The sequence below is a fragment of the Oncorhynchus clarkii genome, chromosome 18 (genome assembly GCF_045791955.1).
Source record: "Oncorhynchus clarkii lewisi isolate Uvic-CL-2024 chromosome 18, UVic_Ocla_1.0, whole genome shotgun sequence".
In the NCBI taxonomy this organism is placed as follows: domain Eukaryota; kingdom Metazoa; phylum Chordata; class Actinopteri; order Salmoniformes; family Salmonidae; genus Oncorhynchus; species Oncorhynchus clarkii.
The window spans coordinates 39,304,226-39,323,425 of NC_092164.1; the positions used below are offsets into that span (position 1 = coordinate 39,304,226).

Sequence of the window (19,200 nt, forward strand, 5' to 3'; positions counted from 1 at the left end):
CGGACGGACGGGACGGGGGGGTCATGTCCCCCCCACATTCTGAAATTGCATTTTTGTCCCCCCCAGTTTCAGTGGCAACGCTGTGCTTTAAGACTGTTTGGAGCGGTCAGCTGGCTGGATTTAGGACCGCACGGACACCACAGAGTGGACTGACAGGCTGTGTGACGGCAAAGCATCTCGAAGGCTGGATGGACCAGCACTGGCAAGTTGAGCATAGTTCATTGTGTTTGTGTTGTGCTCTTTCACCAAGTTTTAAAAGCAAGCAGAGCCAAAACTGGCTACTCTTTAGTTGACTGATGTAGCTTGCAAGGTAACTGCTGTTTGACTTAACATATTGTCAGTTTTCTCTAGCCAATTCCCTACTTTTCACACAGACAAAGTAATAAACAGCTCTAACAATACAGGCTTCACTGTCATGTTGTCCAGTAGAGGTCTGCGCAGTATAGAGTTCTTCATCCCTCTCCCGCCTTCACCAGCTGGCTTTCTGTCCGACTCCCACCCGCTACCGCATGAACTGGTCCCAAACCCAACAGCAGTCCTGCAATGCTATTTGAAGCGTACAGTATGTGACGCAGCTCACTTTGCCAGCCATGGTCCCAATTTTGCGCCCTATCAGGCAATATCAAATGCGCAAACGGAACTTAAGAAATATGTTAAATTATCAGAGATTCTCACATGGCCCTTATAGTGTATTACTGGGCTATATCAGCCAATATGATAGATGTAATTTGAAGAGAGCAGAGGGTAAAAGCTGTTTAGAAGCCTCTTGGACCTAGACTTGGCTACCACTTGCCGTGAGAGCCTTCCTCTGACACCGCCTGGTATAGAGGTCCTGGATGGCAGAAAGCATTGCCCCAGTGATGTACTGGCCCTTACACACTACCCTCTGTAGTGCCTTGCGATCGGAGTCCGAGCAGTTGCCATACCAGGCAGTGATGCAATGGTGCAGACGTAGAACCTTTTGAGGATCTGAGGACCCATGCCAAATCTTTTCAGTCTCCTGAGGAGGAATAGGTTTTGTCATGCCCTCTTCACGACTGTCTTGGTGTTCTTGGACCATGTTAGTTTGTTGGTGATGTGGACCCCAAGGAACTTGAAGCTCTCAACCTGCTCCACAGTCCACAATCATCTACAGGATAAGGAGGACCGAGCATGCCCCGATTCTCATCGACAGGGCTGCAATTTCTCTTGAGCCAGTTTTATATACATTTTCAGACTGAGAAATATGAGTGATCAATATTTAGTCCTATATCTAGGCAATGTAGTAAATTATAGCCTAATCATAGGCCTATTTAGGAAGTACATTTCCTTGGAAAGATAACTGCCCTGTGCTTCTCCGCCCATGCATAGCCTGTTCTATTTAATTGAGACCACAAGCGCACCTGATCTCATAGGTATGGCTACTGAACTGGAAGCAACAAGAGTAATGACAGCGACACCTGCTATGTTTTGCATAGTCCTATACAGTGCAATCAGAAAGTATTCAGACCCCTGGACTTTTTCCACATTTTGTTATGTTACAGCCTTATTCTAAAATGGATTAAATTGTTTTTCCCCTCATCAAGCTACACACAATACCCCATAATGACAAATCAAAAACAGCTTTTTAGAAATGTTTTCAAATGTATATATGTAAAGAAATATATATATAAAAAATTACATTTACATAAGTATTCAGACACTTTACTAAGCACCTTTGGCAGCGATTACAGCCTCAAGTCTTCTTGGGTATGAAGCTACAACTTTGGCACACCTGTATTTGGGGAATTTCTCACAATCCTCTCAAGCGCTGTCAGGTTGGATGGGGAGCATCGCTGCACAGCTATTTTCAGGTCTCTCCAGAGATGTTCAATCGTGTTCAAGTCTGGACTCTGGCTGGGCCACTCAAGGACATTCAGAGACTTGTCCCGAAGCCACTCTTGCGTTGTCTTGGCTGTGTGCTTGTTCTTTTGGAAGGGGAAACTTTGCCCCAGTCTGAGAACCTGGGCGCTCTGGAGCAGGTTTTCATCAAGGAACTCTCTGTACTTTGCTCTGTTCATCTTTCCCTCGATCCTGACTAGTCTATCAGTCCCTGCCTCTGAAAAACATCCCCACCACCATGCTTCACAGTAGGGATGGTGGCAGGTTTCCTCCAGACGTGATACTTGGCATTCAGGCCAAAGAGTTCAATCTTGGTTTTATCAGACCAGAGAATCTTGTTTCTCATGGTCTGAGAGTCCTTTAGGTGTCTTTTGGCAAACTCCAAGCGGGCTGTCATGTGCCTTTTACTGAGGAGTGGCTTTTGTTTGGCCACTCTACCATAAAGGCCTGATTGGTGGTGTGCTGGTTGTCCTTCTGGAAGGTTCTCCCATCTCTCCAGAGGAACTCTGGAGCTCTGTCAGAGTGACCATTGGGTTCTTGGTCACCTCCCTGACCAAGGCTCTTCTTCCCTGATTGCTCAGTTTGGCTGGGTGGCCAGCTCAAGGAAGAGTCTTGGTGGTTCCAATCTTCTATTACAGACTCAATGCTGCACAAACATTTTGGTACCCTTCCCAGATCTGTGCCTCGACACAATTCTGTCTCGGAGCTCTCTGGACAATTCCTTTGACCCCATGGCTTGGTTTTTGCTCTGACATGCACTGTCAACTGTGGGACATTATACAGACAGGTGTGCCTTTCCAAATCATGTCCAATCAATTGAATTTCCCACAGGTGGACTCCAATCAAGTTGTAGAAATATCTTAAGGATGATCAATGGAAACAGGATGGACCGGAGCTCTATTTTGAGTCAAGGGAACATTTCTAAAAACTTGTTTTAGCTTTGTCATTATGGGGTATTTTGTGTAGATTGATGAGGATATTTTTTTATTTAATCCATTTTGGAATAAGGCTGTAACGTAACAAAATGTGGAAAAAGTCAAGGGGTCTGTGTCACGCCCTGACCTTAGAGCTTTTTATGTCTCTATTTGGTTTGGTCAGGTTGTGATTTCGGTGGGCATTCTATGTTCCCTTTTCTATGTTTTTGTATTTCTTTGTTTTGGCCGGGTATGGTTCTCAATCAGGGACAGCTGTCTATCGTTATTTCTGATTGGGAACCATACTTAGGTAGCTTTTTCCCACAGGGTTTTTGTGGGTAGTAATTTCTGTTTAGTGTTTTGCACCTTTCAGGACTGTTTCGGTTATTCCCTTTGTTCTTTTGTTATAGTGTTCAGTTTTAATAAAGAAGCATGAACACTTATTACCACGCTGCGCTTTGGTCCGATGATTCCTCTTCTTCAGACAAGGAATACCGTTACAGGTCTGAATACTTTCCGAATGCGCTGTAGCCTACCTTTTTAGAAGGACGATTTGCAGGCAGAGACAAATAAATGGGTAATCAATTCTTATTGAAAATGAAAAGGTGCAAACCTTGCTCACCATAGTAACCTAACCTTTGTGGGCATTGTGCCTTTTCCTTTTCAATGATGATTACATTTTTTTTGGCACTTGAACATCTAATAAAATGGCTACCCAGACTATTTGCATTCCCCCCTTTTCTATGCTGCTGCTACTCTCTGTTATTATCTATGCATAGTCACTTGAATAACTCTACTTACATGTACATACTACCTCACACCGGTGCCCCTGCACATTACCCCTGTATATAGCCCGCTATTGTTATTTTACCACTGCTCTTGAATGATTTGTTATTCTTATCTCTTACTTTTTTATTTTTAGGTTTTTCCTTAAAACTGCATTGTTGGCAAGTAAGCATTTCACTGTAAGGTCTACTACATCAGTTGTATTCGGCACATGTGACAAATAACATTTGATTTAATTTGACTTGACTCACGTTGGTTGAGCGCCCTCCACTTCTTCCATTATAAATATTTATTTAAAGACACTGTAGCAAACTAGCCTGATCATATTTAAGTACATTTTATATTCAAGTTAACTGCCACGTGATTCTCTGCCCATGTTGGCAGCCTACACTATTTCAGTGAGACCACACATACTAGGCACACTTGAACTCTCACACCCAACTATGAGGGGTAGGTTACTGAAGTTTGAGCAGCTAAAAACATGTGCTTTTAATACAGTAGGTAGGGTAACGCATACAAAGCAGAAAGAGGACCGTTTCCAAATAATCTGTTAAAAAAATCAAATATATATTTTTAATCTTCTGTCTGAGCGCCCGAGCTGCAATAATCCCAGCGGGAATGCAGCCCTCTGGTGCAGTCAGTACCCAACACTATGCTCATTATGTTTTAGCAGGATCAGCTGGTGCAAGGGGTCCCAGCAGGGTCAGACAGCCAGGGAAGACCAGTCTACGGAGCAGTATATATTAACAATATCAGTGAATGATACAAAGTTCCATTTTGAATTGATGGGTAGACCTATGGTAGCTACAGGACAGCAGTTTAAGCTTAAAGCTACAGTCTGGGATTTGGGAGTAATGGTCATTTAAACGACTGAACCATTGATTCGATTGTTGGATGATATCATGTAAAAATGTACACAAAGGTAATTCTTTGTCATGCTTCATTTTAAGAGGATCAGATGGTGACAGGAGTCTCAGCAAGCTCAGGCAGCCAGGGACGACCAGTCTATGACGGAGGTGAGGTGAATTTCTGCACATACAACACGTTATTCTCCTTGTGCAGCAAACACCGGACAATTTAGGCAAGCTGTAGCTGCTGGGCTGCTCAGTCCTGGCCCTGGGGGTCTGGCCCTGGGGATCTGCTGTATTGGCCTAACACACCCAAAATAATGAATGTTTCACTAAGATCCTATAGCTGAGTGGGGTGTGTTGGATTTGGGCGCTGCAGGGTGTTAGACCACTACGGACAGGAAGGGGCGACCCAGCTATATTGTGTGCAAGTAAAAAGAGCTCTACAGTACTGTTCATCCTATGAGATTAACGATATGGAGGATTTTATGTTTCTGTGTGTCAATGTATATTTGAGGTGTATTTGTTTTTGTTGTTGTTAAGTTCTTTGTTTCCAAACCTTTCCCTTGGGAATTAGAAAAATGTACGGTGTGAACTGGAAAGAAAATTGTGTTGGGAGAGAGTTGAGTTTTTAAATAAACTTGTGGGGGTCGGGCGTGAGGGTGGCTCGGGCTGGCTGGTCGGTCTGGCTGAAATTTGATATAGAGGATGTCTTAATAAAGACAATCAAAAGTCTTTGAATTTTTTCAAGAGTTGTTCATTTGTTAGGCTGTTGGTTAAAGGTGCAACACAATATTTATTATGGAATTCACTTTGATCTAGTTCAATCTTATTAATCACTAAAACATGATCCCTTACCTAGCTTGATGACAGTGGGAATTTTTTCTTACTTTTCTAAATAGAGACGGTCTATTGGATTGTGCAAAAATGCAGGAAATTAGCTTTACATGGCCAAAACAATTCAGGGTTAGGACCCCCAGACCCCACGCCAGGTTATATCCCCCCCACTTTTAAAACCAAAGAGGCGCCCCTGGAGCTTACCTTCCTTTCCCAGAGCATTATGCAGCCAAAACATACCCCATTCCTGGCTTACATCCAATCGCAAAGACACGCCTAAATCAATGGGAAACTTTTACCCTTTAAGATGCTAATGAAATCCTTCCTCAAGAGCCAGCCCACTGACAAATCCATGCTCTGAAGTAGACCAGTAGCAAATTCCAGGGTGGCTTGGAGAGAGAACAGAAATTACCAGAGATCTTGAGCTTTTTAGGCAAAGACATGGATTTTAATCATAAGTCCGAACCCTATCCCTACGGTGACGTCATAGAATAGGCGCCTTAATGATGTCGTTGCTACAGCAATATTAGCGTCCGTATTCGAAGCAGAAACAGATGTAGGATCTTCATTTGATCAACCTGTTGCAGGATAGCTTTCCTGCAATGCAGGAAATGTAACACTTGGAGTGTATTTGAAGTATAAAACGGCTTCTGAAGTTTGTAATTTACACTTGAATTTCCCTTACGAAATGTTTGTCAACCTCTACAAAAATGTCCATTAATTATAATCCACATAACAATTAACATTTTCTGTTGTTGCAGGATTATTTTCCTGCTGTAGCAAACTGGCTCAAATTAAGCAAGGTATTATAGTATCTAATAGAAATGTTTGATAAGGATATTCAGTAGGCCTGGCAAAGCCTCTATCCTGGCTGGTTTAATCCAGTAGTTACTTCAGAGTCTCTAGTTCTGTTAAACATGAAACCAATCAAATCACTGGTAATAAGGATTCATTCGGAGGGGGACTAAACACACCCGACACCATTCTAAAACTCAAAGTGAGTAGCCTTGGTATAAGACCTACGTTCCATTTGTAAAAGGGCCATGCTCACTCCAGGTTCCCTGTCCTCCAGGCTTTCATAGAATGAAGAGCACCATATGGCATTTTCTTTAAAGTCAGTGAATGAGAGTGATAGTGGCTTGTCTTGTAATCGCTCTCTCTCTGTTGTTTCTTGATGTCCTTCCAGTCCCTACTCTGCCTTCTGAAGATGGACAAAACAGAATTTTCCTTCCAAGCCCCCACTTAGTGCACCATATGGCATTCACTGTTTGTTTGGAATTTCATAGCAATTGCCCCATAAAATGTACACATCTGTTTGTGTATCCAACAGTGTATTACGTGTGCAATAGTATAATTCAAGGCAAGTCCTGCATGAGCGAACAACAATCAGAATACACGTTCAAGTCATTTTGAAAGATTTAAGTCGTCTTGAAGTCAGAAAGCTCTTTGATTAAATCTCACATCACAGCTGCTTGAAGCTTCGGTATATGTGCCTGTGTGTTTGTGTATGTGCATGCGCATTCCGTTTAACCTACCTGGAGCAGTGCTAGTTTGGATTGCAACTGTTGCAAAGTCTGAGTCAGGACAGAGTGGATGGTGCTTCTATCTCTACAAAGCGGTGCTATAACAAGTATTGAGTACTGCTAACACAAAGCGGTGCTATAACAAGTATTGAGTAATGCTAACACAAAGCGGTGCTATAACAAGTGTTGAGTAATGCTAACACAAAGCGGTGCTATAACAAGTGTTGAGTAATGCTAACACAAAGCGGTGCTATAACAAGTGTTGAGTAATGCTAACACAAAGCGGTGCTATAACAAGTGTTGAGTAATGCTTTAGCAAATATTGAGTAACGCTAACACAAAGAGGTGCTATAACAAGTGTTGAGTAATGCTTTAACAAGTGTTGAGTAATGCTAACACAAAGCGGTGCTATAACAAGTGTTGAGTAATGCTAACACAAAGCGGTTGCTACAAGTACCAAACGACCAGCTCTAGTATTCCGACTCCGCCTCAGAGACCAGTGAGGTCTCAATCGTCCAGTGGGCCATAAAGTCAATGGGCTGACCCGCCGTGGTGTCAATCAACAATATTACGGCCCATGAGTAGAGAGCGCTTGCCTGGTAAGTCCTAACGGATTTCAACTGGGCTCAGGGCCAGACATCCACGTCCTGATAGTACAGTGAAACAGGATATTAATGCATATATAAAAATGTGATCCTCTGTGACATAAAGCATCGAATCACTTACTATTTACGTGAGACCCCAATCCAGAGAACAACATGGATGGCCATTCTAGGATATGTGCTCGGAATTCTTCAACAGATGCTACTGGTAAACTTTCTGAATATGAAACTTGCAATTACACATATTTCTTATTTAATGTGACAGATAAATTACTTGAATAGCACATGACAATGCATTAGTATTTGTCTTGTTATGGTTGATGAACTATAGGTAAACTCTTAAAGTCTGATGTACCCTACGTTATTACACTCCATTCATGTTCGCCCCACATTTGAGTGCTTTCTGAAGAAACAAAATACCTTCACCAAACCAGTTTCATCCTAAAGCTTTCAACCATAACTGCCAAGTGAGGCTGGTGACTACCCTCTTTTGACGTACCTCTTTCTTTCCCCACCCTTTATTTGAAATGCCCCAGTTGATCTAAACGGGCTGTACAGTATATGTGGCACAACATGCATTGCATATATATGCATGGCATTAATATGCCTGCCAATCATTGCAGGCCTTTGATGGGGCACTCCTGCATGTATTAGCATGGGTAACTGTAAGTACAGAGTCGACCTGGAGGGTCTGTGATGTGGTTTTGTGGGAAGGGTGGAGGGGGCTCTTTCATGTGGCCTGAGACGCACTGCCGTAGGTGGACAACGTCACAGAGTCACATCTATGACACCCAAGACGTCTAGGACTGCCGCCCCACACTCAGAGCCAGCCGCAGAATCCCCTTTCAGTCACACTAGGCCGCAAGCTCTCTATTCTGATAAATGGAAGTAAGACACTGATCTAGGATCAGTAGGTTTGGCAGCTTACACAAAAGGACCCATTTTGACAGCACAAATCATCTGCGCTTATGTCAAAAGCACTTTTTTTCCAATGCCGTTCATTTCACTGTAAATTCACGGGGGCAAGGAATGGACTGGTGCAGATAGTGTATGCACATGATCCAATTGGGAAACTGTTGCATTGCAAATGATTTGGAGTAATACGGTCTACCTCGAATCAAAACCACAAGGTTAGCTGCAGCTGTCGTTGACTGATTGATATCCTTATAGGGATATGATGTGATAAGACATGGACGCAGCAGCTGGTGGAGAAACACTGATAAACTAACAGGATCCTCTGTACAGCTCCGATTTATGCTCAGCATGCCGATGTCAGTTGGTTTCAGTGCCTTACCTGCAGTTGATTGACACACGCACTGGGGTTAACCACAGCAAAAGCATTCAGTGACACATGGACAAATTGACCACAACAAACCAGGCTGAAAATGTCCAAATATACACACCCCATTAGCGTGAGTAACCGGACACCCTCTTTATATGCACCACGATCCCCCTTGTCTTACGGTCCAACCCTTCATGTCAAAACAGAGAGGCTGTTTACAATGTGTTTGAATCGTTTCACTTGATTGATTGCCATCGCCGATGGTGCTCACACATACGGTACATTCATCAAAAGCCTGGCCTGGACAGCTGAACTTTAAACGAGCGTAACAGATCCCCCACCCCCCCCCCCCTCATCTCCTCAATTTTGCTGCCATGTCACAAAGTAAAAACATGCAGGGTTTGGTTTTTGTCATTGACAAGGCCCCGGGGAAATGGCCTAGAGGGAAACATGTTTTGCAAATACAGGAAACGGACTGGTAGTGAGGGTGAAAAAAAGGAAAACTAACGACTTTGGCTGCGGAAAATACCTAGAGGACTACATCTGCACATTAGTGATGTATTAATTTACATTTTTTTGACTGCGAGCAACACTGAGCGGACCTCATTGCTGGAAAACATCCGTGGCCCCTCTCCTTCCTTCCTCTGATCCCTGACTCTTTAACTGGACGATTTCAGCTTGTGACAGGAGTCTGTTGAGAAAACTATTTCAGTTGAAAGGAGAGTTGAGCTGAACCAGAATGTATACCTGTGTCCCTTCGCTAAGCCACACCCCTGGCCACTTGAAGGTCAAATCACTGAGGGGGAAAAAAAATTATCTGATTATAATAGACCGATAACAGTTCAGCTGGGTAAGTGGGTGGGCTTTAAACCATCCTAAACCACCGTACCTTCTCCGCTGTACATTCCGGTGTCCGAGCTGGTCACAGGTGCACCTCAGCCACGCTCAAGGTCCTAAACGATATCATAACCACCATCGATAAAATACAATACTGTGCAGCCGTCTTCATCGACCTGGCCAAGGCTTTCGACTCTGTCAATCACCGTATTCTTATCGGCAGACTTAATAGCCTTGGTTTCTCAAATGACTGCCTCGCCTGGTTCACCAACTACTTCGCAGACAGAGTTCAGTCTGTAAAATCGGAGGGCCTGTTGTCCGGACCTCTGGCAGTCTCTATGGGGGTACCACAAGGTTCAGTTCTCGGGCCGACTCTTTTCTCTGTATATATCAACAATGTCGCTCTTGCTGTGGGTGATTTCCTGATCCACCTCTACGCAGACGACACCATTCTGTTTACATCTGGCCCTTCTTTGGACACTGTGTTAACTAACCTCCAAACAAGCGTCAATGCCATACAACACTCCTTCTGTGGCCTCCAACTGCTCTTAAACGCTAGCAAAACCAAATGCATGCTTTTCAACCGTTCGATGCCCGCACCCACCCTCCCGACTAGCATCACTACTCTGGACGGTTCTGACCTAGAATACGTGGACATCTATAAGTACCTAGGTGTCTGGCTAGACTGTAAACTCTCCTTCCAGACTCATATCAAACATCTCCAATCCAAAATCAAATCTAAAATCGGCTTTCTATTTCACAACAAAGTCTCCTTCACTCACGCCGCGATGGGCGATGTCACCTACAAAATAGCTTCCAATACTCTACTCAGCAAATTGGATATAGTCTATCACAGCGTTTTGTTACCAAAGCGCCTTATGCCACCCACCACTGCGACCTGTACGCCCTAGTCGGCTGGCCCTCGCTACATATTAGTCGCCAGACCCACTGGCTCCAGGTCATCTATAAGTCTATGCTAGGTGAAGCTCCGCCTTATCTCAGCTCACTGGTCATGATAACAACACCCACCCGTAGCATGCGCTCCAGCAAGTATATCTCACTGGTCATCCCCAAAGCCAACACCTCCTTTGGCCGCCTTTCCTTCCAGTTCTTTGCTGCCAGTAACTGGAACGAATTGCAAAAAAATCACTGAATCTGGAGACTTACATTTCCCTCACTAACTTTAAACATCAGCTATCTGAGCAGTTAACCGATCGCTGCAGCTGTACATAGTCCATCTGTAAATAGCCCACCCAATCTACCTACCTCATCCCCATATTGTTTTTGTTTACTTTGCTGCTCTTTTGCACACCAGTATCAATACTTACACACCATAATCTGCTCATCTATCACTCCAGTGTTAATCTGCTAAATTGTAATTACTTTGCTACTATGGCCTATTTGTTGCCTTACCTCACTACATTTTCACACACTGTACATAGATTTTTCTATTGCGTTATTGACTGTACGCTTGTTTATTCCATGTGTAACTCTGTGTTGTTGTTTCTGTCGCACTGCTTTGCTTTATCCTGGCCAGGTCGCAGTTGTAAATTAGAACTTGTTCTCAACTGGCCTACCTGGTTAAATAAAAATAATTTAAAAAACAATCAGGGCTATGTATGTAAATATCTTTACATTTGTTTCCTAATGCCCACACTATCAGACTGAGCATTGAAAGGGCCAAAGAAGGCTCAGGGAAATAAATTACATATATATCTTTTTTTTTCATTAAATAAACAAATATATTGATTTATTAGACATACAGTGAATTTTAAATGTGTATTCAAAGGCTAAATGGGGGCTTTTTCCTCACACATTTCAAAGATCAAGTCATAAAGAAGTGTTAATGGGTCTACGGAGGACAACCATCTTTTTGAGCACAATAATAAACTCAATTGCCCTTTAAGCCCTTATCTCTAGGCCTGAAATGACTCAAACTTCTATCCCAGGCCAAATATGCAGTGGCCTGTAAATGTCTTCAGTACATAACCCAAAGGTGCCAATTTGACCCAATGGAATTATTTTGCACACTATGAACCAAAGTAGAATTAATGCCATGTAAATTGTGACTACTTGACACTCTTTGTTCTCATTATTGATGTACAAACCCTCCTTAAGAAATCATGGCTGCTGAAAGTTCTGCCATGTGGTGACCCCAGAAAACTGACACGAATGTCAAATTAACATCTGTACCTATTCTGTTACACTTGACACAATATGAGCCTGCTAGGAGCTTTTGAACAAAGGACGCTGTGTGCTTGGTTCAGACTGACGCCTTTGCAATTGAAAGGTGAAAAGATGGAAATACAGATGAAAGATGAAGTGTCCTGACAATGTAGATGAAAGAACGGTCTGACCACCTTGGCTGCGTTTAGACAGGGAGCCCAATTCTAAACTTTTTTTTCCCAATAATTGATCTTTTAAGAAATCCGATCTGAAAAAGATTGGATGTGAAAAGATATAACGTGATTGGTCAAAAGACCACTTAGTGGAAAAAAAGTTCAGAATTGGGCAGCCCATGAGTGATATAACGTATTCAGATGAAAAAGGAGAAACATGGGTGTCATCATCAGAGACCAATTAGAAAGTGCAGGATGACTGTCAGTTGATGATCATGATGATCATGATCACAATGAGGGTATGGCATAATATTGATGATAAGGATAACAAACAACAAAAGACTGGATGATGACATTGATGGGAAGATAGCGGCAAACATTATATGTCCACAGTAATTTCTAAATGATGTTAAAATATGAATAGAGGACAAATTGAGAAATGTGTTTTGGTTTAACGATAAGAACAGCTCAAGAGATGAGGCAAGAGGTGCTGATAGTGAGTTGACATAAGGTTTGGGGAAAAAACAACTCGTTGCCAGTGTGTTAGCATGGGACACAAACACAGAGGGGAAATAAGAGCTACTGTAGCACAGACTTATTGTGTTTTTGTTGTGACCTGCTCAACATTTCCTTAAACAGAAATTGCACCTGCCAAGTTGAGCTTTTCCTTTAGCTTTTCTATACGTGCATAAAGTATATCAACTGACTCAAATTAGACTCCTATCCCTGAGTGGGATGGCCAACTTAAGTTCTGCACCAGGTTATGTCCATTCCATCCTAAACTCAACCCAGAAATTGAAGTGAAACATCACTGGTTAAACTGGAACACACTGCATCTGACATCACCACTTTGATTGGCTGCCTGGCACCCTCTGGTTTCGTCAAAGATGACCTATTACATTGACAAGATAGTCGAGTGACCGCTTTAACAATAGAAGTACACATCCTCAAAGATGGAAGGCAGGCGGGAGGAGGCGAGATTAGGTGGGACTATTCTAGCCAATGAGAGGCCACGTGCGTCTACTTATATCAGTGCATTCGTAACAACCTAGCCATTATGAAACTTCTATTACATCAAATAAGCTTCATGTAGCAAACCAGCAAAAAATTTCTTTTACCAAATTCGACACAAAATTTCCTCACTTAAGTGGTCTTTTTTTCATGAACAGATTTTGGCCGGAGTAAACCCTCTCGCTTCACCTCTTACTCTCCTGTTTTGTGTCCCAGGGTGCCCTTTGACCCCAGTCTGCAGGCTCTGTGAACTTGATGGGGTCAAGAGCGTGGGCCGAGCGAGGAGCAGGAAGAGGAGGAAGGATGGGAAAGAGGCAAACACTCAAATTAGTTTCAATTCAATTGATTCCTAGAAATCAAAAATGTTAAAAAGGAATGACCCCTACCCTGGTAGATGGTTTTAACCACAACAGAATATCTTGCCAATGGAGCTCTTCAATTGTAGTCTACACAGATTGCAAGGGAAAGAACATTAACCACATGGGAGTGGTAACAACAAGTGAGGAAGACGGCATCTGTAAAAACTAGAAACTACTTTGGGGTGAGAATGCGGACGATACGGTAGGTGGGAAAGTCTGGAGGACAATGACGAGTGGATGGATGAGGAGTCACACTATTGTGGGACGAAGGATGCGTTTCCATGGTTTCAGAGTTGGAAAAGAGTGTAGCTCTACTAGGCGAGGATAGGGCTGGATACTAGGCGAGTTAGGGTGAGATTCTTTTGGAAGAGGCGAGAGTGTTTACTATAAGAATAGCAGAATGAATGAAGTTGGGGATGTGCTATGGGTTGGTAGATAGATGGTGCTATCTGCTTATGTCATCTGACTTTACTGTGAGCTTTACATACGTTCAACCATGCACCTATAAAATACATCAAGTTAGAGATGGCTCCCCTTTTCTCACGACAGACATCAGACAATTCCATATTTTCACTTCCCAGAATCCCTCGATACCCCTAAAGCCCAAAACCACATTTCATCCACAGCACAAGTGAAATATATTCTGACTGTTTTTATTACGACCATACAGAAGAGTACAGAAGATTCAGCGAGGATGCATATTGCAAAAGTCTGAAAACAGATGCACCCTCAAGCCGTATGTGCAAATGTACTGTCTGAAGAAGCAAATACGACTGATATAAAACATTCCGATTTTGTCAACTGCCAAAAAAGAGCAAACGGAAGATAACGAGGAATGTCTCACTAACATCCTAAAGTGTCCAAGGAGAGGACAAAGATGAGTTCAAAAAAAGATTACAGATTAGGCCCAGTTGTTCAAAACATCCCAAAAAATGTTTTCCATCCAAATCCAACGCCCAAAAGGGACCCGTAAAGCACATAGAATTACATCAGAGAGAAAGAGGGAGAGGAGAGAGAAGTGAGAGAGGGAGGAAAAATTCTTGAAGTATGAGAAAATGTTACTGCTCTCCTCCCCTCTCTCTTTCCTTCTCCCTCCCTCCCGCTCTCCTATCCCCCTCCTCCCTTTCTCACGGTCAGTCAATCAGAGCTTTCCAAGAGCAGGGAGAGGGAGCTTTGGACTGACTGACAGACATTGGTCAGGGAGAGAGGCAGAGTATCCAGGTAAGCCCTATGCATTTGTACTTTACATTAGCAATGCTTTTATGCTCAAATGCATATTGACAATAAATGCCAAAGATGGTTCATTCATATCAATAAGAATGAAATTGATTCATTATTAGTTATATGAATAAAAAAGTAGAGTGGAGTACATTATCTGGGCATCCTAGATGTACATTTGTAAGCAACGCATATTAGTGTAAGTACTGAATAACTACATGAGGGAACGGTTTTAAATATGTTATAGGTAGGATCAAATCCATGTGACTTTGGCCCTGCAAACGTTGTATTGCACAAGTCTGTGATGTCGTTCATAGTGTCTGTGTAGACTTCAAATGCAAGAGAGTGAGTCACTAGTGCCAATGCACAAAAGCATGCCATCCCTACCCCGTTATACAATCCAAAACCACTCTACAAAAGGTGTGTTGACCGGCATAAATACTTTTGATATTCCATTGTGTATTTTAATGTGTGTATTGAGGGCGCTTGAATGCGAGAGAGCCGGAGGGAGGTGGGGAGGTGGGAAGGTGATGCAGATGCCAAAAAAAAGATGCAAAGCAATCGGAAACGCTTCACAGTCCATTCGACTAAGACATCTGCAGACAGAGGTGCAGTAAAATATACCCCTTTCTTCTGTGACTAGAGACTTATTACCAGCCTTGACAGGTATCCGTCTATTACGGAGTTCCAGACCAGGATGGAAATGACAGAGAGTTGGAAACACCAGTTCCACTGTTAAAAATCACCATGCAGCCTATCATTCAGAGAGGTGGCAGTAGGCACCGTAGCCACAAAGCCTGGCCCCTGCTCAACTCCGTTGGTGGAGTTCCTCAGAACTTCCTTCACCATGGAGTTGGGTTCAGTCAACTAGCGCAGTAGCAACCGCCACCGTAGTAGCTAGGTGGACTTTAGTATTCTGTTCCTCTGCCTAATCCTCTCCTTCCTACCTCGCTCACTCTGTGATGTTGGCCGTATGTTGTGACTGCGAGTAAGGCTGGTGTTAAGTTTTGGTATCCCCCGTGCCAGAGATATTATATGATCGAGCGACATAGCCTCGCGGGACTGGAAGCAGTGTAGCTCTGAGGGACTGAGTGAATGTATCCCTGAGTGATGTGTGTCTGTGAGTCTCCTCATGCCGACAAGATACAGTGCAATTGGAAAGTATTCGGGAACCTTTGACTTGTTCCACTTTTTGTTACAGCCTTATTCTAAAATGGATTAAATTAATATTTTCCCTCGTCAATCAACACCCAATACCCCATCATGACGAAGCGAAAACAGGTTTTTAGAAAAAAAATCACGTTTATTATAAAATAAAAAACTGAAATACTTTATATTCATAAGTATTCAGACCCTTTGCTATGAGACTCAAAATTGAGCTCAGGTGCATCCTGTTTCCATTGATCATCCTTGAGATGTTTCTACAACTTAATTGGAGTCCACCTGTGGTAAATTCAATTGATTGAACATAATTTGTAAAGGCACAAACCTGTCTAGATAAGGTCCATACAGCTGACAGTGCATGTCAGAGCTAAAACCAGGCCATGAGGTCAAAGCAATTGTCCGTAGGTAGAGCTCCGAGACAGGATTGTGTCGAGGCACAGACCTGGGGAAGGGTATTTCTTCTAAAAAAACAGTTTTTGCTTTGTCATTGCTGGGGTATTGTGTATAGTTTGTGTATAGTTTGATAAGGGGGGAAAAATAAGGTTGTAACGTAACAAAATGTGGAAAAATTCAAGGTATCTGAATACTTTATTTGCCCACCAAGGGCCTCGATTTATAAGCTTTTTCTAGGCTGCCGGAAATTGAATAACATGTTGTTTCCTGGTGCTATTTTGTTTCCTATTCTCTTTTACTGCCCCCTCATTTTTAAAAATCTCTGTATATTTATCTATTTCCCTCACTCTCTAGGTGCTATGACGTTATGCTGCTCTTAATGCTTTACCACTCTGGACATTTGAGCTGAACTGTGTGTGCATAGATCATTTGAACATTATCCACTTTTGTGCATATACATTCTGGGGAGGTTAGGTAGGTTGTGACTTAACCTAGTTCATTTAGAAAATACATAGCACATGTTACTGGACAGATAGCAGGTCAAGGCATTAGGCCGGTGATATGGCAGCCATAGCATTCCATATTGTGATACACGGGCAGGTATGAAAAATGCCTGAGAGGACTGAGGATAGGCTGGTTAGGGTTCAGTCAGGTGAGAGAGGGAGGGATTGTGGGTACACTGCCCCTGGCCTATGTGGTACAGACTGAGACTCTGGCTCCAGGTCAGACAATTGCATCCAAACCCCCTGCTGGAATGAGGATAGTGACCTTATTGGGTCCCACCGGTAAATCACATTATCCTGCATGGCTCTACCCTGTCCAAACACAAGCTTAACCAACACCAACTGGGCATGGGGATGACCCCATGCCCAGTTCACTGTGGGCTGTTCACAAATGGCAAACGGTTCAGAACCAGTTTGTGATTCCACATGTGCCACAATCACGTTGCCGTAGGAAAATAGGAACGCACTGATCACAGAGTATATTGAATTACTCTTCTAGATAAACATTTTTTCCAAGCTAACATGGTGTGTTGACAGGGCCATAAACAACTAGAAGGCTATTCCAGCTCACTATAGCCACTGTGATAGTTGTTGTGCTTACATGAATTCAGGTGAATGTTTATTCTGAACTGTCTTGTTTCCCAGGGATACAGTGGTGACGGTTCTACAGAGTCACATGAATAAGGCAACCCCTTGATGACAAAAACCCTTGACTTGTAGGCACCTCCACAGCAGAGTTCATCCCTCTGCCCCAGCCTGACTTTGATAACTGTAATCATTTTGTTAAGTGAATTGCCTTCCCCCTCCACCTGAAGGCGACTTCCTGCCCAAAATGCCTCTTGTCTCATCCTTCCTCCTCCTGCTCCTCGCCTGCCCTGCCCTCCTGACCCTATCAGGTTCCCAGAGCCTGCAGACTGGGGGTCAAAGGGCACCCAGGAACACAAAGCCAGAGGGTGGCGGGCAGCCAATCAAAGTGGTGATCTCTGAGGCATGTGTTCAGGGGGACTCCAGTCAGAACCAGGGAAAGGAACTGGACCTTGAGCCTGGTTCCCCTCTAGTCCTTACCCATCGGATCCGACTGGTTCCGGGGTCGTGCGGAGGCGGGTGCGAAGCCGAGTTTGCTGCCCTGCGAGACCGTCTGGAGAGGCTGGAGAAGGAGGTGTCTGCCCTGAGGGAGAAGTGTGGAGGCCCAGAGGGGGGCTGCTGCACGTCCCAGCAGAGCAAAGGTACAGTAGGACTGCTGCCAGGTGACTCACTGATCAAATTCTGGTTTTGACCATTACACAGAATCTCCTCATAGTTCCTCTCATCTCGCTGAAATCCCCCAACTGGTTCTAATTTGAGCGCACACACGCACACGATCCATTACTGACCTCAATCCTGATCACATTTATAAAACTGGCAGACTACAGCCATGCTCCTATTATGATCTAACTGACCTGACTAATGAGGACTCCACTAATGGGTTCGACCAATCAGAGCAAGTATAGAAAAAGGTCCAGCTCTAACTTTGTGCCCAATGTGATCTCAGACAATCCTCCTAATCTAGCTCTCCACCCTTCTCTCAATGTGGGACACTTTCTGCAAAAGCAGGGATAGTTTATCCACTAATCTGTTTAAAATATCATATACAGTCTAGCAATGTTGCTTCAAATTTTGGGGGGGCACAGAGTAAATTTCAGATCTGCTGAGTGCAAACTTGAACATTCTGAACATTCTGTGCAACCTCCAGCGCTCGTTTACTGTGAACAGAAGCTGTATCTGCTATAAATTACCGTTTTAACAGTGTCTAAGTAGGCTAATGTGTCTACTTGATCATAACGTAGTCCATACTTGAGTGGCCTACCATCAAAAACAATGGAGAAAATGCATCCCATAACATTTTAACATGAAAACAGCTGTTCTATCATTCCGCCTACAGTAGCTGCCAATGTGTGGGACTCAATGTGGGCCTACATTCCATGAGAATGAACGAAGAAAACATGCAGGGCTTGACATTAACCTGTTTAGCCACCTGTCCTTCAGACAAAGGCAACGAAAATGTTGTTGTGTTGTTTGATGCAAGAAATCACTTTACAAAATAAAATCCATTATTATTCCCATACCATTATTACATAGAATCAGACAAAGGATGCTGCCCTATGTCTATTGACTACCTCAAAATACAACACTGCACCTTTAAGACAAAAAAAACAACTCTTTACCTGACTTGCTTTCAAAGATGTCTAGAAATGTGCACGTTTCGTGCTCTTGTAGGAAGCAATCAGTCCCCTATTGATGACGACAAATTATCTATAACTGGGCTAATAACTCACTAACTAGTAAAGGATATGAACATAATGTGCGCACGTGGCTACATGCAGATCATCCTTTGATCTCGAAACAACCGCATCTACTCACGACCACAGCTGTAAACACAGTCCAGTTCAAAGTAAACGGCACAGATCCATATATGGCAATGATCTATTTTCATATAGGCCTACTGCAGCTCTGATTGGTTATGCCTGTGTAGAGTATGGCCCGAGTCTTGCGCAATAGAATCCTACTCTGATTCGTTCTTGCATCGTTTTTTCTTCTTCTCTGTGTTGCATTGAAAGTGGTTAATATTGCGTTGATTCGATCACAATTGCCACAGTGAAGGGAAACATTGATAGTGTTCACTAACAGGGAAGAGTCTAGAAAGTTGAGTGAAGTTCAATCTCGTGCTTCTCTCTGTGGGCTGAT

General features: G+C 43.2%; 1 protein-coding gene across 3 annotated transcripts in view; it reads left to right on the plus strand.

Moving 5' to 3' along the window:
• Positions 1 to 14,318: 14,318 nt before the first annotated feature.
• The window catches only part of LOC139373468 (tenascin-like), a 28,691-nt gene continuing 23,809 nt past the window's right edge, over positions 14,319 to 19,200 (plus strand). For 2 of the 3 annotated variants that reach the window (XM_071114019.1, XM_071114022.1), the window contains exons 1-2: positions 14,334 to 14,419; positions 17,122 to 17,702. In XM_071114019.1, coding sequence (XP_070970120.1) covers positions 17,309 to 17,702 — 394 coding nt within the window. In that variant the 5' untranslated portion in view covers positions 14,334 to 14,419; positions 17,122 to 17,308. Of the gene's footprint in view, positions 14,420 to 17,121; positions 17,703 to 19,200 lie in introns of all 3 variants that reach the window. The other variant, XM_071114021.1, reaches the window with a different exon arrangement.